This window comes from Molothrus aeneus, chromosome 2, assembly GCF_037042795.1.
Source record: "Molothrus aeneus isolate 106 chromosome 2, BPBGC_Maene_1.0, whole genome shotgun sequence".
Taxonomy (NCBI): Eukaryota; Metazoa; Chordata; class Aves; order Passeriformes; family Icteridae; genus Molothrus; species Molothrus aeneus.
In genome coordinates this window covers 97,278,736-97,304,486 of record NC_089647.1, presented here as the reverse complement: position 1 = coordinate 97,304,486, position 25,751 = coordinate 97,278,736, and the positions used below count along the sequence as shown (strand labels likewise).

Sequence of the window (25,751 nt, the reverse complement as noted above, 5' to 3'; positions counted from 1 at the left end):
GAGGTAAAAATCCCAGTTCCCAGGAGTCCATCAACATCATAGCTGTTATTTCTTTACACATAGGAATGTGGAGTGCAGTTGTTAGGCTCTGCACATTTGAGACTTGAGGTCAATCATTCCTATTAAAGTGTTACTATTCCCTGGCTGGAGAAATACAGAGTTGATCACATGAGTGCTACAGAAGAGTAGTCATCTGTTTCAGAACAAGTACATAGAATAAAAATTAGCTTAAGTTTTTCCATGTGCACCTGGCATGTCCATTTAAATAAAGAACATCAAATAAAGCATTGAGTTCACATATACACCAAACCTGGCTAAAAACCACACTTGATATTCTGGCAGTTATTCTGGATTTGATTGGCAACTGTTTTAATAGGTTAGACACAAGTCCTGGAGGCAACAGGACTAGTTCATGGGGTATGTCACTATGACGAGGTGAAAATAGAACTGGAGCACATGCAGGACAATGCCTTTGAATTTGGAGGAAAACATTTCAGTGAAGATGTGTTTGCTTGGACTGTGTTAGTGACAGGGAGTACATTTATGATCTCTAACCAGCCTGCAAGTACTAAAGATTGATCTGCCATGTCAACACCACCCTGCTTTCCCTGCTGGCTTAAGTTAGAATTGTGATCACACTTGTGCTTTGTGATGTTTTATTGCTCATCTACAGCAGTGTAACTGTGTGGCTTTAAGCTACACACTTTACTAACCCAGTCTGGAAATGTATAAACTGTTTCATATTGACTGTTTGTAAAGAGATGATGGGAGGGGGGCAGTGGTTCTCAAGAAACCTATGTAATTACTAAACTTAAGTTCCACTATGCAAAGTTGTTTTCTTTAAACCAGGAGATAGACTCAAAATGTGCTTTACTCTGGTCAGTTCTACACTAGGATCAAAGGAAATGCAAACTGCAGTCAATGCTTGCTGAGGCTTTGGTCATGGTGGAGTTGCTTTACTTCAAAGAAAATTGAAAATTTCATTGTACCCGATAGCTATCTGTTTTATTTTTTTGCTTTTAAAATAGACTTTTTTTATAGAAAATGTCTCTGAGAAGATGATTTTGGGAATGCTTTTATTTTGTCTGCCATGACGTAAGGCAGGAGCACACGACTCAGCATTTCTCTTCTTTAGAATCTTACATTAATTTATTTTGACAGCATTTCCAACTCATAGTAGCTTAGGATTATCTGTTTGTGCTACCTTCTTATTTTAGACAAGCAATGCTTTGCGTGAGACTGTTAATTTGGCAAAGGGCATGGGTTCACATTTGGTTTTCATAGACTGATAGATTTAAAGACTAGAAGAGACCACTATGATCATCTAGTCTGACCTCCCACTTTAATCAGGGCACAAGCCTCACGCAATTGTTGCTGCAACATGATCATGACTTCAGCAGCAACGTGTTCATGAGCTAGACAGCGGCTTAAAAAATGTGATCAATACTGAGTTGCCTTCCTCTAGGTTTTGGCATTAATTTTTCCAACTTAGACTCCTGTTCCTGGATCATATCATTTTATAGGCATGCAGAGTCAAAATGAAACATCATCCTTAACTGTCCTTTTCAATTACATGTCTGGGGCTTCATCTACTTGGATTTATCCCAAGATTATAGGAATATTTATGTTGTATAATTGTCAGACCGTGCTAAATGGACAGTAAGCATTCTTTTCACTTTATACTGTTGTAAAAACAGTTTCAAAGCATGAATGGAATGTCAAGATCTTGGGCTGGATCTACATTGGTAAGTTAGGAAGCATTCAGCCTTGCTTTTGCTTTTTGAGAACAATTTGCATCTACTGAGTTAACATACATGAAGCCTGTCCACAGAGGAAATGCAGAGCAACTCTCATGCTTCTTTAAAAAAAATCAACACCAGAGTTTCTAAGATCAGTTTTTAATAAACAGGTAACAATGAAAATTAGCAACTGACAAAAAAAGATAAGAAAATGAAGGTGTAAATGTTTAAGGAATTGTGATTTACCTAGACCATTACCAAAAATACAATTGTAATTTGGTGTGCCCAACAGAGCAGCAGTAGAAGATTAGGTGGGAAGAAGGAAGGTACTTGGAATCAGGTTACTCTGCTACTCACTTTCACATGTACTCATCATAATGTGAGAGCACACTTTCTTAGACTTCAAACCTGGCTAAAATTCACTCTCCCAGGAATTCTGGTCTACAACAACTAAATTAATTTTCCAAGTTGGCCGGACCTCTAAATCTGGCAGTGTTGTTTTATGCAACTGGGGAAGTTCCTGGTGTGGATGAGAAATGAGGTTGCAACACTTTGGAAAGTCTCTGAGCAAACATCTGTTTCTGAAATTTAAATGTTCAGGCCTTTTCTGTGTCACCCTTCATGGAGTAAAGAAAGAGGGCAGATCTCAAACTCTGCAATTTTACTATCACATGGTAGCTAAAGTGGCTCCATGGTCTGTCTGAGAAAATAATAGGGGAAAGTACTAGAGGACAATACTGCTGAAAGAAAATCTGGGTAAACATACTGATCAAGTTTTATGAGCTTTAAGACTTTCAAATCAGGCCACGTTTTAAGAGCTGCCATTCAGTACTGCCCTAGTGAAACTGGAAAGATTGACATTAATTTCAGACAGCAGCCACCAGTTTCTTGTTGTCTGGTAAAGCATTAATAAAAACTGATGTTCTTCAACAAAAATTTAACAAAATTCTAATTATTCTTGACTTTAAAAAAAAGAAAACAATCTCTTGCATACTAAATTGCATGGAAACAGAATCCAGGTTTCCCATATTTAAAATTACACAGTTCAAGGAGATAGAGCATGGGAATGGATTAACTTTATTTTCTCTTAGGCAACTCACTTGTTTCACAGTTTTCTTCCATTTTCATGGTCAGGAAATGCAGAAGATATCAAGAGACCTGTGTGAAGCCATAATAATATATATGGGTTTATATTTGTAGTCACTGGATAGGAAACTTATTCTAAGATTTTGTTTTTCATCATATATATATATATATATATATATATATATATATACACACATATATATGAAAATAGATTGAATATAGATTACTATATCCAGATTTTGGAAATATTTATAATATAATAATGTATATATAATCTATGGGTCAATACATTTCTGTTTCAGGGAAAAATACTGACTCTTCTTGTATTAATGGCCTTATCTGAAAAGAAATAACTTTCAGTAATTTGAAATCATGGCAGTGTTCCAAAACCTTTTTGAATACATTTTTTCTTCATAGTATATATATGTACCAACTGCAAGTATTTTTTATGTTCAATAATACATTTTAAATTAGATAACCTCAATGAAGAATACACAATTTTCATTGAAATATTTTAGTGTAAAATATTAAAATATATAAAACATTAATGTGTAAGATTAAGAAGTTATAGAAATAAAATTTCAAGCGTATCTGCTAATTTGAATCAACTTAAGGAACTGTTTATTGAAGGCAAAAGTTATCTGATATTGTAACGATATATGATATTTTGACTTTGCCTATGAGCTACAAAGGGACATCTGACAGCACAGCCAACATGTCTTTGCAGCTAAGATTTTTCACATTGTGGCTTATGGAAATGTAAGATCCAGCACAGACAGTAAGGTAAAAATGCCTGTTCCTGTTACTCTTTGTTTTAATGGGCTATGAAATAAGTGTAGTGTAGAAGGTATTTTTACAGCCAGAGCTTGTCATACACAATATGCATGGCTCTGCTGGGAAGAAAATGCTAAAATTATGTACTTCGAGCACCCATCATGCTTCTTGGAAGGGTCATATACATAAAAGCCACCAAAATGTTGTGTTTTCCTTAGTGGAACAGAACTGACTGCCTCTCCAGTGCTTACAGCATCAACTCTGTTACAAGCTAAAGTGTTTGTCATTCAGCAATTCAATACTGCCATCTTCATTTGCTTGTAGCCACATGCAAAAATGGGAAGGGAGCTGCATGGCTGCAGGAAGGGAGGGCAAAGAACAAGGTGTTTTAAACAGCATGAAATAGGCAGGAAATGACAACACACTCTCTAAATGTGGGTATGGAGGTGGGAGTTGGGGGAGGATTATACAAGTCAGGTAAGTTAATGGTAGCTGCAGGGACTGAAATGATAGAATAGATACACTAGAGGGAAAGTAGTAGTGTGAAGAAAAGAAGGTCATTAATAAAAGATGAGGAAGGTTGAAATTAATGAAAGTTGCGCAGAGACACTTGCAGCCCTTGTCAGGAGAAAAGCAGAGGACTCCTGGTATTCCTGTTCTGTAACTCCAGGGAGTGGGTCAGAGCTGTCACAGACCTGCCCCTCGTGTGCTTGGGTTCCCCTCCTGTGGACACAGGGAGGAGAAGGGAGGCTGAAACATTTGTTGTTAGATCTCAATCTCCCATGCAATTGCAGGGAGCCAGGATGCATCCTCAGATCTGTGAGCTGGAAAGGACTTTGCTCCAGCACAGCTGCAGATATTTATGGCAGCCATAATCAGTTGATAAACACAGAAATGTGCCACAAGTTCTCTCTTAAGTACAGTTAGTGAAGGCAGAGTTTGTGAGCTTCATTCTTATCCATATAAAGGATGTTTTTCTCTTGTATTATTTATTAAAAAATATAATTCTGCTGAGCTGGGGAATAAAATTAAATAGACCAAAATCTCCCCAGGATTTCAAATCCTAAGAAAAAAGTGCTGACCAGTTCTGAGACCTCAGTTAGCAGCAGAGTTTTAAATTCAGATGTTAGATTGAAAGCAGGAAAGAAGGAGTAAAAAAATGTTCTCAGTTAAAATAAATATTTATTTTGGAGAAATGTTCTTGCCTTTTCTGGTCTTCTTCTAACTCATTTTTTTCCTCTTGAATAAAACTAATTGCTTCGTCTAATTATTATTAGGTCCTTAGAAAAACTGTTTTCCAGAATTCACTCTTTCCTTGAACTTTTTTGCTCTCTTGTGTTGCACAGACAAAACATCTAATCTAATCAAGCATGTAATGGAACATATCAATATGAAAATCTCATGTTCATATCTGTGTAATTCGATTTTTCTAATATTCACCAAAGTATTAAAATCATTGAAATGTTATTTTTTTCTTTTATTTTTACAGCAAAATTTGGAGAGCAACCTCACCAACCTTATTAAGAGGAACACTGAACTGGAAACTCTTCTGGCAAAACTCATTCAGACCTGTCAACATGTAGAAGTGAGTATGGCCTCCATTAGAAATTCTTATAAACTTAATTACATTCATTTCTAGCATACAGGAGCAAACATTTAAACAAAAAAACCAAACAAAACCCCCAAAAAAATAAATAAAACCAAACAAACAAGTGAAGAAATTAATTTCAGTAATGGTAAACTGACTTAAAACTTTTTCACTGATAAGGGGTATTCTCAATACAGATAACCTCCTTTACATTCCTTTCTGTCCTGTTTTAATTATGGTGTGTTGCTATGGCCTCCACTGCTACTATCCTTGAACACATCACTTATTACCTTTAACATTTGTCTTTCTGGATCCTTTGTGAGATAGAGAAATATTTACAGGTGGAAAATGAAGGCAAAAAAATAGGAACACCCAGATTCCGAACCTCATTTAAGTTTCTGTTTAACACCAGATTTGTTTTAATTTTCTTTTTTTTAGTCAGAATTAACTGAATACCTATCTGTACTCACATGTCATACATGAAGTATATTTATCTTCCAAAGAAAACAGGTTCTTACAGGCCTTCTAGTTGCTTCACTTACATATTCCACTCTGACAATCATTCTTTAGCAGGGTGGGATCTGAACCTATAATTTCCCCCTAGAAAGGGTGAAAAAAAGTTCACCCAAAAAAGGCAAAGCAAACAAAACCAAAACAAAAAAAGGAAACAAACTCAAGAAACAAGCCAGCCAACCAGCCAACCAAAGCGAAGCAGCCCCCTATTCTTCCAAAGAGATCGTTCATCTTATCTATGTTTGTATCTGCTCCACTTCTCTGGAGCCTCACCAACTTCACAGAGCTCAACAAAACCATAAAGGTCTACCCACAGTATGAGGCATTAGGTGGATGGTTTCATCCCTTTGTATAGGCACCAATAACACCAGGCAGAACAGCTGGAATGGCATTAGTGGATATTGAGAGACAGAGATAAGGCGCAATTTGACAGACGGGCTCAGGACAGCATAAAGCCTCTTCTTCACTGGTGGCCTGTGTCCAAGATGTGCTAGAGCTGAAAAACTTAAAATTGCTCCTCTGTCTTCTCTGCAGCTCTGCAATATTTTACCAGCTCTAAGTTTAGTGTTACAAGGATCCAACTTGTTCAGCCTGTAACAGATGCGCTATTGTCCCTGGAGTCCTGGTTTAGAAAATTTCTCTGAAGACATAAAGCAATCACAACATAGTTGTTAATGAATTCCTACCATGTTTTATTCATCAAATTAGTCTAATTAGCATTTAAATTAGCTAAATATTAAGAAATGAGCTTCAGTCAAAACCTTGGACCTTGGCTGTGCTGGAAATTGGGCAAGTGGGGATGGGGAAGTAAACTTTGAAGTTATCTCTGTTTCTCAGAGCCCTGTGAAAATTTCAGATATGATGTGCATATCTCCAGCATTGGAGAAAATGTGACTTAGATTTTTGAAAAGTCAGTACATTCTTTCTCTTCTTGGTTGCTCAGGAGAGAAATTCAACCCAATACAGGGACCCAAATTAAAAATTAGATTAAAAAGATTGGCTAGATTAATCTTTAATCTAATCTATTAATTAGATTAAATTAGATTGGCTAAAACGTTAATAATGCAAATTTAAAATTACAAAATATTGAGAAAAGTTTCCAATTACTGTATTAGTTTTGACATAGGAACCCACTGAAATGTTGAAACTGAAAAGGAAGTTAGTTTTACAGCAAATGCTTTCTTTTTCATTATTAGATTTATTACAGGTAATAATGTAAAATACATTGTACATCATTTGTAAACATATAAAAATATAGGTAGTAAATTTAAAGACTTTTGTTACCTACTTTGATTTTCCTTACCTAATTTAAAATCATTTTGATTTAAATTTTGGGGCCTTTAAAACTGGTTTTAAAAAAAGAAAAAGGAAATAAGCTTTCCATTTCAGATATAGTTTGAACTTTGAAAAACAAGGAAGGAAAGGAAATTATTATTATTCCTTGTATTAAAATTACCAAGACTTTATTCTGATATAGATAAACTTTTAAAAGTCATGCTCACTAACATCTATTTGTTGCTATAAACAGTAACTTTTTTTAAGCCTTTATCATGTTATAAGCCAAAAAAATTCAATGTTACATGAAAAATGGAAAAGGAATGTCTTCTGTGGTTTGATATGGAGCAAAAGCTGATGTGTCCAAAAATGAACGGAAAACAGGCTCTGTGTGTTTTGAATAAATTGATCCTCACCAGCCAAACCAAATGTTGTCACAAAGCCACCATTTCTCATCTCAAGTGAGCAGTCAGTGGCTTCCCAGGAACCAGCTTTATGGCAGATTGGTGATCCAGCCATGCATCCTTCCCAGCTGTACTGTCATCCAGAGCAAAGGCCAAATCCCAGTCTCTCTATGTTTTAAAACTCATACTTATTCCTTTCTGAAACACTTCTTTTCATTTTTTTCCTCCATGAGTGCACAAGGACTGATCAGTAATGTTGATAATCTGGAAGCTGGAGACCTTCCAGCCACTGAGGAGGGGTATCTGGTTTGGCCTCTCATCTCAGCAATGGAGACATAAATCTGGCCAATTTTGAGATGGAGGTTATCAATTTATGACAGGATTTATCCTGATGGAGAACCTGATCTTGGGAGCCTCAAGAAGTTCACTTCCAGTCTTGCATTCCTATGGGTGATTGTGGTCATAACAGCAAGAAAATCTTTGTGAATAAATCAAGCCTGTATTCTTTACTACTTTAATTAAGATATAATATTAAACATTTTATAATAATAATAGTAATTTTAGTATCTGAATGTCTGCTTTCATGCCTAACATGGATTAGCTTATTTGCTTTTGGCAACAGTTTTTAAAATTCCATTTGCTCAAAGGGAACCACACCCTCAAATGTGATTGCTTGAGACTATAACACTCTTTTCTGTCCCAAACCTTTCTGTTTGTTTAGGAGCATGCTGACACACTTGTTCTACTCATCTTTCAGACACATCTCCAACATGTTTTTCATTTTACACTAATTTTTCTGTCTTTCCATTCTCCCCTCCTCTGTAATCCTGTCTGTCATTACTTGGTTTTGCAGAAAACCCAGAAGGCTGGTAATCAGGAAAGTTTTTTTTTTCCTTCCTTAGAGCCCATGGCAAATCCTCAACCTCATAGTTCTGGCCTGGCTGCTTTCTGCAGAGCACCCCCTGGCCCAGGGCAGCTCTGCTGCTCACTCTGTGCAGGGAAGGCACCTCTGGCTGCCTCCCCTGGCACAGCAGGGGGGGCTGCATAAAATGATGAACTGATGCATGGGATAAAACAGAGCTTTCTCCACAAACTGAGAATGGAATAGGAATGACTACTACTTGGATATGTATTTCTTTGTAGTCCTAATTGACTGCATTCCTACTTCTGATAGGATCTAGCATTCATTGACAAAAGGGACAAATTTGGGCATGAGCCTCTTATGCCAGTTACTTTGTTTCTAAGCAATTTGAGTTTTGATTTTGGACTTTTTTTCTCATCTCTTTTAGGAAATGCATGATTAAATGTCTGTCATATCGTCAATACCATAAAGCTTCTCATCTGTTAGACAGAAACATAATCTGAAGTCAGCTGGAGGAGAAATTGGAGCAATTATCTAGGGGGGAGGAGAAAGGAAATAGGTTTTGCTTGCACACAACTTTATAGCATCTGTATCTCAGTCTTTCTGCTTGTTTTGTTTTGTTTTGAATTCACCAAACGTCATAGGAAGCAGATTCTGGACAACACTGTAAAATAATTTTGGGTTGCATAAAGAAGAGGCGTTTTCCTCTGGTTGTATAACCCTCAAAGTGCTGCATCCATTGCTCTTTGTATGTAATAGAAATGCTCAGTTTCTAGCTCACTTCTAAAGATTTGCTGCAGGCAAAATCTCAGTGTAAAGTTCCCAGTCAAAACTGGGTTTTTGAGTGTCAAATGGTGTATTTTATAGTCATGTTATATAATCACCTGAATAAAAAGTAGTTCAATGAATGAACCTTTATTTCACTGGCACAGATACTCAGCACTCACACTTATCACATACATTTTACATTTCAGTGTAAAGCAAGAGTGCAAAACCAATGAAGAGAAGATGGCAGCACCTAAAAAATCTTGCTGTTGCTATTTTTTTTGCATGGCTGATAAAAAAGAAATGAGCCAAACAGGAAAATTTAATAATAATGGAATGCTGAGTTTCTAGTAAGACTTCAGTGACAAGATAGCTCCTTCAAATTTTGCAACAAAATGTCTCTATCAATTTTTGTGTGGCATTTCTGTTCCTTGAGAGACAGTAAAATCAAAACTCAGCTATCAATACAATTCTCAAAGGACCCTTGAAAAATAAAGAGGTTTTGTCTGTCACTATAAAAAACAGTGAATATTCTGTTTTCACAAATTTTCATGGTACTCACTCCTTGAGATTTGGGATTATTTTTGTCAAAACTCAAGTAAACTGAGAGGTTCTCAATGGGAAAATTTAGTTAGAAAGCCTGTATGTAAATCCTGGTGTCTGAACTGCAGTGAACGGCCTTCAGAGTAATACCAAGTCTTGGAATAAGGAATCTACTTTGCTGGGGATTTTTTTCCTAGGAAAGGAGCAATGAGTTAGGTAAGTGTTTACCATCACTGTGGAATATGTGTGATAACTTAAAAAGGAACTCCACAGAAATTTGCTTTTTCCTCTGCCCCACTGTCTTCCATTTTTGTGAAGATGCTTGTTCAGCAGCTACATTTATTTGCTATATTTAAATGCTAAAAGTAAATGGTATTTTTTGGTTTTTGAAATAGACAGAAAAATATGATTTGAAGGAAATTAGGAGTTTAGGAGTTCTCACTCTCAGTAAGATACTAATAGCAAACCTGATCACATGCATAAAACCTTAAGATGGCGTTTACAGCATTTGTTTTTTCTAAGACAGTTTCTAATGAGAGAAGGTACAAGAGACTTCCTCTATTAACATTATTTTGACTTCTAATTACTTTCATTGTACTTTTAATTCCACTCTCATAAAAGCTGATTTCATTCAATGGAAATCGCAGGTAAGCTTTAGTCGGTGTCTTGAATTTATGTAGCATCTGAAAAGAGAAACTTCAGAAATAAAAACTGACAAAACATGCTGCATAGCGTCTGGTGATACAGAATATTCATTCAAGGATGTCCTAAGTTGCATGCCTAGTAAGCTGTAGCCTAGTAGTCAAATACTATTTCCCTAAAGAATTATTAAATTGATTTCAAAAATTACTTATTAAATATAGAAGTGGTCCTATACAAATATAGAACTGCAGCATTTATGCATATATTATATGCAGAGATTAAGCACGAGCTGAAATATGTTATTACACCTACAACTGTTTTGTACCTTCTGTAAATTGGAGTTGTAGTTATGGTAAGAGGTCACACAGATTGTATATAAACTAATAGCAGAGTTTTTCACTGCTTGCTAAGGTGGCCTGTCCTGATTTGCTGCACCTCTCCCTTTCTCTCATATCCAGGTGTTCAGATTTTTGATGGACTGATATTCTTGCAAGACTTTGACCTTAGACTAATAAATAGAGCTTAGTTCACTATTAACTGGTAAATTAATGCAGCAGGTAATATTTTGTGCCTGCTATCAGAGACTGTAACTTTTCAGTCAAAATGTTGTCAACTTATGGAGCTTTCTGTCTCTGAGTTGTTTGTTTATCATTATGGGAACAAAATACTCTTGAATTCCTCCTTTTTCTGCCTAACATATCAGCTAAAGAGCAACTAGAGATGCGGGGAGACCAAAGGCACTGGTCCTCTTGTGAGCATGTTAAACACTGGGCTAGAGACCCTGGGTCCTGGATGACAGTTTTAAGTATTGAACTATTGTTTACAAGTGCACTGGTTTCAACATCATGAAAGGATGGGCAGTCCTTTGAACTTCTATGATTATTTGATAGATTTTGTTTTTCTATCCTACGTGAAACACACGAAGTGGAATATTTTGCTCAATATGGAACAAAGGCTTAATGTCAGCAGGAAAAACAAAAAACCAATAAATAATTAAATATTGTTCAATTAAAAAGTATTTTCATTATTTAGGTTTAAAGAAAGGTCTAACATAAAGTGTAAAAAAACAAGAGTGAAAATAATGAGATTCTTATAATTATTTTTTTCCCCATGAAATTCTGAGGTTTTTCTGTTTTAGGATGAGATTGTAAATGTCACTAGAGGACTTCTAGGTGTCTTGCTGGTTAGTTTCTCACCAATGTGCTTCAAAGTACAGTGGGACAAAAAACTTCAAAACAATGTTTTAATAAGTAAAATGAGTACTTCAATATTCCAAGAAGGGTTTACTTTTAGTCAGGATTGGGGCAGATAGTCTTATCTGCTGGACCCAAAGTGGTTTAGCTCTCCTGGCCTAATAGATCCTTCGTTCACAGAATTCCTACGTAGCCAGAATAAGATGGAATATTTTTGCACTGACCTTTGTTTAACCTGCTCTGAGACTGCCTCTAAACACAAACACAGGTCTCCTGGTTAGAGATAGATGTGGAATGCAAACAAAAACAAAGCCTCTGGCACACTTGAAATGGAAGATGACCTTTTTTTTTTTGCACCATTTCAAACTAAAAAATTTATACTCACATGGCAAGCTGATTAATATCACATATTTCTAAAGGCATGGTTTGTCATCACAGATAAAATCAGATTTACACTTAGACTAGGGAAAACCTGAAAAAGTTATTTTCCAAGAGTTCTGCTTCTGCTCCGTAGAAGACTAAATTGAACAACCCATAACATCAAACATGAAGTAAAGGAAGTTTTAATCCATGACTCTCATGGCCATAAAAAGAAAGGGAAGACATTTTTTCATGAATGTTCATTAATGATTATCCTTTTCCATTAAATAAATAAATTACATATGGATGATGTTAAAATAATGCTTCAATGTATCCTGGCTCTATGAAGAAAAGTTATTCACTTTACAACATGGAGTAAAATAAACAGGCCTCTCTCTTTAGAAGAGTATAATCCTTAAATTAATGTAGGGACACTAATCCAAGAGAATGTGTTCTACATCACCATGGCAATGAAGAAGGTTTTCCTAGAGCAAGTAGGTATCGGCCACCATATGTACAAATGTTAGGTTTTTTTAATCTCAGTTTCTGGGTTTGATGCAAGAAGAAATTCAGGCTCAAATCTAAAGTGAAGTATGTGTCAATGACGCAACAGGTTTTGAGTGGAATCATTCAATTTACTTTTCTGATGTTTTTGTCTTCTTTTGAGTATACAGTAATTGTTATGAGTATATAGTCATTCTTATAGCCACAGTATATAGTTATTCTATAACTATCAACTCAAACACATAAAGAAAAATTCATACCTATTCTGTACCTTTATGGCCACAGCTGCAAAGAATTTATTTTTTTAAGAAATCGAAACCATTTTTAAATCATGAAGCTGAAAATCAAATTCATACCTCAATTTCCAAAGATCAGACTCTTCCTACAACCTACTTTCTTCCATTTTGCATAATCAACTGGTGACTAGGAAATAAAAATTGCTCTGGTTTTGATGAATTTATCACAGTGAGCATAGGCTTAAAAAGCAGACCCCCTCTTATTTAAGATGTCTTATTTTGCTTGTCATTTAGAGATTGTTTGCCAAAAAGACACATGAAGAGTTTCACTTGTGGGGAGAATTGCCTCACCTATCAGGAATCTCAGAAGAAGAGTTTTGCTATTGCAAGGAAAATTCTTCTGAGCCACTAAAAAAATCCTTTGGTTCTTTATATTAGTTGAGGAAGTTTTCATGGGTATGAATCCAGCCCTCTGATTCTGTTTGCCTTTAAATTAACCATAGAAGCTCCACTGTAACCTCAAATCTCTAGCCATTCTGTAGTTTTGTGATTTCCCAAACATCTGCTGGGGAGTTTTGAAACCACCACATTCATTTTCTTATGAGCTAAGCTGCAATTTAACTCAGGTCTCTGAAGATGAAAGCCTAGGAAGCCTCCACAGAGAGCAGAACACTTTCCAAATCAGTTCTCAGCTTGTGGAGCTGGGAACAGCTGGCCTGCTCTCCCCTTTGGGCTAAGAGGTCTTGTTGTTTCCAGTTCCCTGACAGACATCTGAGGAACCCCCATTTCTCTTCTTTTTTTAACTACACCTACTTCCTGAGGCAAAGGGCCACAGTCCCTATCCATATGTCTGGAAAACCTGGAAAGAAACCTGGAATTTGTAAGGTAGTTGGGTTTTTTAGTAAACTATTTGAGGTCTGTGTATGTTACAGAAATAGGAATAAATTCCCCACAAAATCAGGAGAACTAGAATTTGTCCTTCTCCTTTGTAGAGGTCATAGTTCTTGCTAAATCATAAGGCCTCCTAGTCAATTTTAACTGGCATGGTAAAGAAATTTATAAAAATGATACCAATAAACCAGAAAATTTTAGGTTCAAAGTATTTCTGGACATGGATGTTTAAGGAACCGGTTGATGCCAAAACTAATTGTATTAATAGTGACATTTTCCATAGAAAGGTGTCACCAAGTCTAGCATAAACTCTCAGACAACAGATACTTCAGATTAAAGAATCAGCCTTTGTCTTGGCTGAAGGGAGCCCAGACTGAAGTCAGCTCTCTCTATGATTTGGAGACTTTCACAAAGTGTGTGACACCATCACCAGACTTTATAAGGCAGCTATCAGTCTCTTTTAACAAACTCCTTGGAAAGAGGGCTTGTTTTTAATGTGGAAAAAATGTAGAATGTAAAACCTCAAATATTTTCACCAGACAGAACTCACATTCCTTGGCCAGCCCAGCTGGAAGTTATTGTCAAGGTCGCTGTTTGTCAAAGGGCTCAAGCAGAAGGAAAAGCCTCATTCTGTTATTTTTGCAGCACCTGTACAGTGGAGCCCTGGTCCATGCCTGTAGCTCTTTGGTCTGACACGTGACTCCTCAAGAACACACAAGTAAATAATATTTAATGGTAACCTCACAAATAGTCCCTTTGGGCCACAGCTAATGTAGTGCACTTAAAATTAGGCATGCGCTCAATTATAAAGTTATTATTGAATCAGAGGCTTTGGGGGCTGAAAATATGATTAAGGAGTATTTCAGCTTAAGAAAAGCCCCTGGATTAAATGCTGAGGGATTTTTTTCATACAAAGCTCAGACGTATCATATAATTTTAGAGTATTATTTTCATTTTTAACAAGCTTGTCCAAGTTATAAAGTTGGGAATGTCTTCAAATGGTGTTTAAAAAAAGTATATACTTTTCAGATTTCAAAGAAAAAGAGAAGCCTGCACTCAGGGCATTAAGAAATCCAGAGATTTTTTTCCAAGCATTTTGCTTTTCTTCGTCTAGAGCTTTTTAGGTTAAGATCCAATTAATACATTATTATTCAAATCAACCAGAGTATTAAATGAAAGAATGTTGATTTAACCTTCCTGTAACTTTATGTTTCATGACAGTTATCCCAAAAATTAATTAGATCTTCTTGACAAAGCAAATTGGTGATGTAAGTGGTGCTAGAAGTAACACTTTGAGTGGAAGCTACTCAAAAATCCCATCAAGTGTTACCATAATGAAGTGCCAGAAATGTTCCTGTAATTAAGTGCTGAAGTTGGCTGTGGCATGGACCGACCTTGGTATTGACACAGGAGCTGTGCCCACATGCAGTGGATGTGATCCCTGCCCCGGGCTGAGCTTGTGTAGGCTTCCCTGATCTTCAGTGGAATTTCAGTCCAGTAGTGAGCCTGAAGTCAGGACTGGGAAACCAGTGCATGGTACAGCTTGTTGAAAGCAGCTCTGCAGAGTTTCATGCCAAAGCAAGATGTGTGATGCAGCTGAGGTACTGGGACAACAGGAACAAAGGGAATAGGAGGGACAGTGCAGATTGACTGACTTTTCTAGGTTATCAGTGGAGAGACAGTGGCACTGCTAGGAGTTTTGGGTGGGCTATTTCGTGCTCTCTCTCCTCATGTACTGTGGTGAGGAGCCAGGCAGAGCAAACAGCAAATGTAAGGAGAACCATGGGCACCTAAACCAGCATAATAGGAATGCGTTCTACACCTTCACCAGCACTTGCAATCACATCTGACCCCTTCCAAAAAACAAATGTATTCTCTCTTTATAATCTTGATGTCTTAATTAATAATTAAGCCTCTAAAATGTGTAAACAAACTTTAACTTTATGAAGATTTCAGAAAGATAATCCAAAACCTTGATGAAACAGGTCTTTATAAACAATTCCTCTCTTTGCCTGGAGGATACTGTGTATTTCACATAAGAAGGTTATTTGTAAAATTGGTTCTGGTCCAAATTTAGATATATAAGCATTCGCTTAAGCTTAATGAGCTCTGTATGTGCTTACAAGTAAATGCATGTTTAAACACTGTTGGAAGGAAAGAAAAGAATACTGATGCAGAATCATGGGGCTGATCAGACTGAAGGAACAATCAAGGGTGAAATACAGTTACTTGTCACCTGAAAGTAATCCCTGTTGTTGCTCACCCCTGACTCATTATCCCAGTGGGAAAGGTGACATGGCTGTGGAGGCAGCTAGCCAGGGCTGAAAGCTGCTTTACCTCCTTACCCTTTTTTAGCAAAGTGCAAATGGAAACATAACTCTGAAATAAGTTCTTTTTTTTTTTTTATTCTAGACATGATTAGAACTTTTAACCTTTTTTTCTGAGTCTTTACACATATATGTAAGCTAGACATGCAACTTCTGGAAGGAAAGTACTTTCTTCTGATTGTACATGGAATGTTGACTTTGCACTGAAAAAATCAGTCTCCTTCAGAAACAGAACATATTCATCTGAGAACCCAAACTTTCCTATTACAAGTTTTCTTCTTTTTTTTCTCTTTTTTTTAATAAAAGTCAGCACTTTCTACAGAAAGCTAATATTTGTGAGGGTTTGTGCACTAAAAAATTTTCATTTTCTCATATATTTATACTCTAGAAAACTACATGAGCACATTATTTTCTATCTGGTTTGTTGCTGAGGTAAAGTAGGAATAATTAAGACAGTCAACACATGTCTTGGTATTGTCACGTGGATCTTTGATATCTTGAATCTCTAAGGAACCAATATGTGGATATATATGGTATCAGTAGTTCACTGCCATTTCCAGTGAAAGGACTTTGGATCATTAAATGCAGCTGGAAGGAGATAATTTCAAATCCTCCTAAAAGGACCCAGTTGTTTACTTCAATGTGAGTTAAGCTGTGGTGCTCATTTCTGTAGAATGATGCAGATTTTAAAGGTTTCCAGGATTTGAAGGAGACATAAAATAAATCCAAGGTATTTAATTCTTCTGAATATTAGTAATGATGTATAAATTACGTCTGGTTCAAGAAGACCGAGCTACAAATTGTTGGAGGATGAGAAAGCACTAATGGGAGTCATCATATGTGTTGGGACTTCTTTCCTCCTGACATTCTTTATTATGAGATGCTGGCAGCAGCAGCAGTGAGAGGGGATGCTGCACCAGATGGACTCTTTGATCCAGTATTTGTGCCCTTGAACACGCTGGTATTCACTGCAGTGCTTCGTATGGCTGCAAACCATGATGTGTGAAACACCTCCTGAAGAGATCCCACTTCTCACTGGTGTGTGTTAGAGCTGACACCACTCAATACTCACCAAACCAGACTTGCCTCACTTGAGTTAGAAACACCTGATTATTTATTTGCAAGTCCTGCCTCCTGCAAACAATACATTGCAGTACTCATGCAGTAGTCAATTCAGTACTTTGCAAAATCCAAAAGAGGAGACAGAAAATAACACACATTATACACAGAAAGGAGAAAAAAAATGCCAAACCCAACATTTTAGAAAATGCAGTTTTTAAATTTGAAATTTTGGAAAAGGAAATGTCAAAAAAAAAGTTTTGCTAATCATAAGGTTTTGCTTCATAGGTAAATGCATCCCGCCAAGAAACCAAGCTGATGGAAGAATGTGACCAACTCATTGAAATAATCCAGCAAAGACGGCAAATAATTGGAACCAAAATCAAAGAAGGAAAGGTAAAAGCTTTTCTTCTTTAGATCACAAGTAGGTCAATGCTGTTTCATTTGATTGCAGCTTTTTTGACTGCAGATATTATTGGTAGAAATTTGTAAAAGTCCTTATGTAGTTCTTGGCTAGTGACTGATAATTTCAGGTAAAGAAGAATGAAATCCTTGAAGACTCTAGACCTCTAGACCTCAACTCTTTATTTGGTATTTCTCTTACTACAGGTGATTATGGATTTTAAGGATAAAACCAGAAATTTTGTCATAATTGGTAAATGACATATTATGTCCACTTAATGTTTCCTTCACTCTGTTATGTGCCTGACAGTATTTCCCCCAAAGTGTTAACTTTCACAAAATGTCACAGCATATAGAATCATGTCTCACAATTATCTTCTTTTTTTTTTCTAGGTACTTTAAATTTTATTCAAATACTATCACATTAATATTCTGTTCCAGTCATTGTCATTCATGAGGATATGAAGTCTTATTTACAAAAAAAGATATTCAAAAGTATGAAAAAAATTAAATTAGGTGTGCATTTCTAATTCCCAAAGTTCCATGATTATTAGTAGCAAACACATTGAGCAGGAAAAATCTCTGATACTCAACTTTCAATGTATTTTGCTAGCTAACTGTTAACTCAGAAATGCATTAGAGTTGAATTAATGTTTTTATTTTCTAGGTACAAGGTGTTTACTGTTTAACTCCTAAACTAACTAAGTCAGATATTCATTCTTCTTGTGTGGGAAAAGCTCAGGAAAGGAATAAAGTCAAGAGCAGGTTACATGGTTCATGTGGATGTCAAGATATTCCAATTAACTTGAAATGAAAAGTCTGTAGGCAAGGGCTAACTTAAACACGTTTGAAACCACAAGTCCTGTACACTGTGTGAAAAAACCTGAATTTCCTCATGCTGTTAACAAAATATAATTCCCTTCAAATGAAATAAATGGCCTTCATTTTTGTTTCAACTCCTTTTCTCTATGCAGAGAGACCAGGTGTGCTACAAATGAAGTAGAAAACCTACAATTCATCTGGATTTGTGCAATATACACATTGCTTTTAAAAACTCTGTTGCTTGCAAAAATTATTCTAATTTCTATTAGCATGGAAGATTTGTAACACAATTGACTCCAAATTTATTTAAATAGAGCTGTTATCAGAATCTGTCCCCATTCTTTGTTCTATTTTGTTGAGCTGGAGGTCCAATCAAGTTCTGGAATCAGTGGGGGTCCAATCAAGTTCTGGAATGCTTTGACTCAAATGTGATATATATTGAGAGATTTCAAGGTCTCAAGAGACCCATGTGAAAAGCCACAGGAAGTTCTGCCCAGTGTATCTTCCTTTAAGAGGACCTATGGCTAAGAGTCTTTCTGGAAGGGAGAGCATGACAAATTTCTCTGTAGGACTGCAGGTGTGTCTACAGAGCTGGAAACACATACTAAGCCTAGCTGTGCCTGCAAGGCTGCAGCTTCAGTTACACACAAGTCTGAACACCCTGTGCAGCTCCACACTTACTCTCACCTACCACCCAAACCCTATAAAATCCCACAGAACATGCAACAGGAAAGAAGCAAATATCAACTAGGTAAGATAATCCTAGGGCAGATGTCATTCCTACCATTGCAGTAGTGGGTGGGGACTGAATGAGATGAGACTCTTCCTTTTTCAATTTATCATCTTTCTCTTCTTGAGGATAAAAGAAAGAATCAATCAAGTGAAAAATATAGTTCATATATAGACATCACAAGTCATGACTTGCCTTCTACTGCAGAAAACTCATAAGTTAAAATTTACTTCTGTTCACTGTTTGCTTGTTAATTAATTAGTAAATAAAGAGATGAACTTCTTAACACTGCAGTGAACCTTTTCCTGGTTAGGCTGGTGTAGACTGAATTGTAATCTCTGCAAATGCACAGTTACAGGAAACATTGTGGCATTAGTTCATCCTAGAAGCTGATCAAATCCTTAGCATTACCAAAATCTGCGTGTTCCCTGCATTTTCTTCTCTATCTTTAAAAACATGCAAATATCACATGACACAAATCATTTGGCCAGTATCTTTTTGCAAAAGTTTTTGGAAAATGTTTATTTTCCTACTTGTTTCTGTTGTCAGATAACTGCACTAAGATACCCTCATCACTGCTTAGGATGCAAATATATCCAAAACTCAAATGAGCAACTTTATAGCCTGTGCTCTAATTCCTGAGATTGGGAATGTTATCTTGATTATAAATTTGGACATTTCTGCCAGCCTACTTGGTTGTTAGTTCCCTCATTTTGCATGTAACTGGGTCTTAATGTGCCTTTCTAAACTCCAGAGTTATTTAATTTCCTTCCTTTTTCTTACTCCTGTTCAAACTATGATCCTGATGTGATAACAAAGGGAAGGACTCCCAGACCTTTCAGGAACTATTGTAGTTCCTGAAAGTTTTGTTAGCCAACATTGTCTTTAAACGGAGGACTGTACCCTTCCCTAACCTTTTTGCTAATGATTACAGTCACATCTACTGTGTTTATCTCCAGCACATATGTTTGCAATAATAATAATAATCAGCTCTCCAGCACTACTGTGCTTTTGTCCAGTTAAAAATAACCAACAAGAAAACACCCTCTTTTACTTAAAGCACATAATGAGTTCAGGTATGTATTGTTAACAGAATTGAAAAGTCTTTTTCTGTTAACTTTTATTTTCAGTTTTCTTCTTTTTATGAAACTCAATTAATAGAAAAAATCTAGTTAATCTATAAGTAGCCTTTAACACAGATCTCATAATTTCTGGGAAATGGTTATCTAAATAGACCTTAGTTATCATGTAAGCAGAAATTACCAGGAAATGATGTTCCTTCTGCTGGAAAATAGGCCAGCTGTGCTTGTTTTGGCTCTCCCCTGTTGTTTTCCATGTGGAAAATATTCAGGCAGAAAGGCTGTGCCTGTCCCTTATTAAAATGTTACATGGCTAGATGGAGTTCACCGCAAAGCTTGTCACCAAAGCCATTCATCTTAACTCCTCCTTTGCCCAGCTTTACCTCTGAATTGCAAACCCAGCCATGATTTGTGACCTCAGAGACATGACTGCTTTCCTGTGTTTCCACTCAAGGTGGTGAGGCTGAGAAAACTGGCTCAGCAGATTGCAAACTGCAAACAGTGCATTGAGCGCTCCACGTCCCTCATCTCTCAGGCGGAGCAGTCACTGAAGGAGAACGACCACGCTCGCTTCCTGCAAACTGCCAAAAATATCACTGAAAGGTAAGGGAGATGTTCCTCTCAGCAAAAAGAAAAACCTCACTTTAAGGCAGATGTGTTGCCATAGTTGCTGTATTGTCCTGTCACATCACATCAGACATGCGGTCAAAGGCAGCGGGGTCGTTGACATATTCCCCCAAAATGCTACTTTGTGCTATACCAGATTGGGAAGAACCTTACTGTAGTCCTAAATCTAAACATCCCTTTGAGAAGAGGAGCAGTCAAAAAAGGGTACAAATTAAGAGTTACAACAAGAACAGCATGCACAAGTGAAAGAGTTAGAATGGTTGCCAAGCAGATGTCTGATGTTAAACACACTTAAAAAATGGGTTTATGGCTGAAATTCCTACTGAAAATGGGTTTATGGCTGAAATTCATGAAAAATTCCGAGATTGAGAAAAAATTAGACAGTCAGTGCATTCATTAGAAGAAACTGGGAATGATCTTAAGGGATTCATTTTTTTAATAAAATGGAAAGCTACAAGATAATGAAATTTGTAACTTTGTGAACCTGCACCATGCATCTTGAAGAGATGGAGATTCAACAGTCCAGGAGGTTTGGATGTTACATCAGCTGTTGTGCTGGGCTCCTGGGTGCAGGGAATTTCTACTCATTTCAAGATCCTGGCTCCCCTCAGCATGCCAGATGTATCAAGGATCCCAAAGACAAGGACCATGCTATCAGAAAATTTGCTCTGGTTTTCAGTGCAATGCTGTGAATGCTAAAACATACCCATTGAGTTTCAGCAGGATTTTCTGATGAAAAATATTCTGCTGGAATATCAGCTGTTTAGCAATCAGAATTTTTTTTTAATTTTAAAAGTTTAAAGAAAGAGAATATGGACAACAAAGAAAGACATCAAAAGTATGCTCTTTTAAAAATTTTTAATAGTTTTTTTTAATAGTTATTTTTTTATTTGTGGGTTCACATTATATCTTCACATTTTCCAGCCAATTTCCCCAAATTCAAAACAAGAAATTCCCTGCTACTATTACACATTTTTTTAAGTCTTTCCCTTACTCTGGTGTGCTGCATCAGTCTTCATCAAAGCTAATTACCAATTTATAAATAAGCCAGCAATACTGGGTTGCCTATTACAGATTCAAAGAATTGAACATCAGTTGAAAAAGACAAGGCCAGGCAAGGCAGTGGGTTATATGCTGTTTCTCAGACTATATTCTGTCACCAAGCAACATTTTGGCATCCCAGTTGAAGTCAGTAGCAAAACTACAAGTATCAAAAGCTGAAGGTGAGGGTCTGCCCTTTTTTTCAGTGTTCAGCAGAAGCAGTAGGGCAGAAACTTGTGGAGACACAGGGCTTTCTAACTGACTACCAAAGAATATTCAGAGAAGCTCCATTTTGAACTTGTAAGCATGAAGAGTTGCATCTTAAATACAATACTTTGTACTTTCACAGGAGAGACACTGGGAGAGCAGAAATGAAACAAGCTGACATACGTGCCCAATCAAACAATTCTTGGCTATTACAGATTGTTGTCTGTAATGAAATGGCTGTGAACACCCTGAAAATCAGAGAATCATTCCAAGCAGTGAATAAAACCAAGGGTAAAAAACATACCAAGTGTTTGCAGACAAATTACTAATGGAAAAAGAGGCTAAATAGAATTATAAATTATTCCTCACAAGTAACTCTCTTAGTTCTCCTGTGGTGAGCAACATTTTGTTTGCTTTTAGACTGCTCATGTAACAGTCTCACCAGGGCTCTGAGCTCCAGCAGCTAAAGAAGTCTCCTGAAATCATGCTCATTGCATTTCTTCATCGACACATTTCAAAGTAATTGCAGTAAAATATTTTCTGTTGTAAGCACAACAGGTAACTGTACAAGCAGAGTCATTACATTCACTCTGATGATTAAGTTGTGCATTATTTGCAGTGGATGAAATACATTTATCCTAGAAAAACCCTTTCCAATCAACTATAGTGTCAGTGTTTACAGTGTCAACAGTAGGCAGAATTACAGGATGAAATTCAGTCCTCTGAACCTAATATGGTTCAGCATGGTGTCTGAAATTTTGAATTGTTGATCTCGCCGAAAACTGACTGTAACACATGTAAATACAGAGCACCTTTTGCATATCCCCTAAAACAGTCCAAAAAAACCTGCTGATATAAAATAAAATTTAAAAATGTGTCCTAGGATCTACTTTAAACTGAGTTCTACATTCACAGCTGCAGCAGAAACAATGCTGAAAACTGTATAACAAGAATATTGACCAGGAAACCTCCTCAGCTCAGCTTTTGAAAACTATGCTGAAGACAATGAGATGTACAGCTCTGGTTTTGACTTTCCTTATTGTATTTTCCTAAAATACTACACAAAAAATATATGAAAAAATAGTCCTTAGTAAACATTTGTCCTGAAGTAATTTCAGTCCAGTCTACAGAAGAAGAATAACATGGGAAAATTTTAAATTGAAGCAATCAAATATTTTGATCAGACATGTCAAAAATGATATAACAGACATAAATGTCATAACAGATAGCAGACATAGATTGCATGCATAGTTGTCTGTTTATCTCCAAACTGAAACATTTGCCTAATTTCTGTTGTATAGCATAAGGTTTAGTGATCTCTCTCCTTAAACCAGTCAAACTTTCTGTAAACACATCCAATATCCAGCTCTCCAGAAATATGCATTTGGTGAAACCAGGCTGTATGGACTGGAAAATGCATTTTTCTTGTGAAAGTTCATCTCTTTATATTAGTACATCTGGACAGAGAAAATGTAAATGTAGCTCCTGAAATGAGGTCGGTGAGGAAACTTTTCCATTTTGGAGGAAATATAAGTATGCATACATGCTTTGTAGGGAAAATAAACCATGCTGACATCTATTTGTTTTCTCTCCCTCCTGTGCCTTTTGAAGTTAGCAGCAGTGTGCTGTGGTGAGCAGCTGAGGAGCTGTGGGGACTGTGCCTAGCCCTTGGGACAGCAGTGCCAAGGCGTGCCTGGAGCAAGAAACTGCTTGGGAGAAAAAGGGCTGGGAGAGATGCAGCATCTGTCAGGGTTGCTTAAACACAGCTAATTACAGACCTCTTTCTTCTTTGGTTCCATGGGTGATTAAAAAAAGAATTCAAGGGATATTGTTATTTGGCCAATATTTTGTTAAAATCTTATCTGATACTGCGTGATAGGCCGAAGTTCAGTAAAAAAAAAATTGGAGATCTTGCTGTCAAAAATAAAAGTGGCAGTTCCTAACTTAAACCATATAATTAAAATACATATATCAGCTTTTATCAAGTTTTTTGAGAAGCTGTAACAACCATATTCATCAAGTCCACCTTGATATAAAAGTCGTTGTGTTTTGAGTGCTAAAAGACAATTTTTTTTATTACAGGGTTTCCATGGCAACTGCATCCTCCCAGGTTCTAATTCCTGAAATTAATCTCAATGATACTTTTGATACTTTCGCACTTGATTTTACCAGGGAGAAGAAATTGTTGGAATGCCTTGATTACCTTACAGGTACTTTTTTTTTTTTTTTCTTGAGCTGCTACTATTATATATTCCTCATAAAATAGTAATGATAGGATTTTCTTCAGTTCTCCTTGTGGTTGTAACTTTGGCTGGTTGCCAGGTGCTCACTCCAACTCCTCAGTAAGGGGAGAAAATAAGATGAAAGCTCAAGGGTTGAGATAAAGACAAGGAGATCACTCAAGAATTACTGCTACAGGCAAAACAGACTCAGCTTGGGAAGATAAATGTAATTTATTGCAAATTAATTGTAAAAGTAGGACACTGAGAAATAAAAATAAATCTAACAAAAAACTTTTCCCCACTCCATTCTTCTTGGTCTCAGCTTCACTCCCAGCTCTGCTACCTGCTCCCACCGAGTGGTGCATGGGGATGAGGAATGGAGGTTGTGGTCAGTTCATTACACATCATCTCTGCCACTCCTTCTCCTGATGCCCTTCCCCTACTCTGGCATGGGCTTTCTCCCACAGAATGCTGCTCTTCATGAACTTCCCCTACATGGGCCCTTCCAACAGGTTGCCATTCTCCAACAACTGCTCCAGAGTGGGTCCTTTCTGCCAGATGAGTCCTTCAGGAGTGGACTGCTGCAGTGTGAGTCCTCCGTGGGTCACAATTCCTCTAGGAAACCTTCATCCCATGTGGTACTCCCCCTCTGCAGGCTGCAGCTTCCTCCAGGTCATATCAGCCTGCTCCAGTGTGGGTCCTCCAGGGCTGCTGGTGGACATCTCCTTCACTGCAGTCTTCTGTGGGCTACAGGGAAACAGCCTGCATCACCACAGCCTTCACCACAGGCTGCAGGGGAATTTCTGCTCCAGCACCTGGGGCACCTCTTCTCCCTCCTTCTTCACCAATCTTGACATCTGCAGGGCTGTTTCTATCACATTTTCTCACTCTCTCTGCCCCCACTGCTGCACAGCCTTTCTTCCCCTTTCTTTAAAGTGCCATCACAGAGGCACTATCAGCACTAGTGATGGGCTCAGCTTTGGGCAGTGGCAGGTGGATCTTAGAGCTATCTGTGTCTGATACTGAGTCAGCTTCTGATCTTTTCTGACAGAGATAACCCTCGCAGCCCAGCCACTTCCAAAACATTGCTGCATAAACCAAATACACTCTCCCTCTTAATCCTGAATATATTATCTCCAACAGCCCCAGAACACCCCAGGAAGCACTGGGTGCTTCAAACAACTGGAATGCATTTCCCACCTCCTCTCCTTGCATTCTTCACCACCAGAGTGTGAGGAAGTAGGTTTAAGAAATTATTAAAAGCCATTGCAGCAGAGTGCAGTGAAAGAACAGCTGGAGCTCAGCCTGGAGCAAGCCAGGGGGAGAGCAGGGTCCAAGCCCTATTTCCCAGGAGATGGATGCTCCAGGTGTTACCCTCTCCCTTGGGGCTGCCTCCTTGCTGCAGCAGATTGCTGCCTGGCAGAGTTCCCATGAGCAATCAGAAGCTGCTCAAGCAATCAACATCACAGTCTCAGCAGTGAAAGATGTTTTCTCGTGTTGGTGACTGTGTGAATTTCCCCCATCACAGAACTGGAGGATCTGGCTGTGTCTGGAGCTAGAGAGTGTGTGGTGTGCTCTGAGTCAGGCTGTGGGGTGGGATCTCCACACTGCAGAGCCCCACCTCGCCTAACTGAGGTCTTTGGCCTGAGGAAGCCCACAGGATTAGACCCTTACTGAAAGCCTGAGTAATGTGTAGTCTCAGAGTGTACAATGACTCACAAAGAGAAACAAATTACTGTAATTTAGGGTGTTTTGATTTCAATGCCAGAATTAGAACAATTCATTCCAGCTCAATTGAAAACAGAAGAGATGTGGTAGGTTTTTATTTTGCAGCGTCTTTAAGCATCTGCTGTTAGCAGC

General features: G+C 37.4%; 1 protein-coding gene across 2 annotated transcripts in view; it reads left to right on the top strand.

The window, feature by feature from the left end:
- The window catches only part of MID1 (midline 1), a 169,444-nt gene that overhangs the window by 121,769 nt on the left and 21,924 nt on the right, over positions 1 to 25,751 (top strand). For both annotated transcript variants that reach the window (XM_066545352.1, XM_066545351.1), the window contains exons 3-6: positions 5,089 to 5,184; positions 17,050 to 17,157; positions 20,249 to 20,397; positions 23,752 to 23,879. In XM_066545352.1, the coding sequence (XP_066401449.1) occupies positions 5,089 to 5,184; positions 17,050 to 17,157; positions 20,249 to 20,397; positions 23,752 to 23,879 (481 nt within the window). The remainder of the gene's footprint in view (positions 1 to 5,088; positions 5,185 to 17,049; positions 17,158 to 20,248; positions 20,398 to 23,751; positions 23,880 to 25,751) is intronic.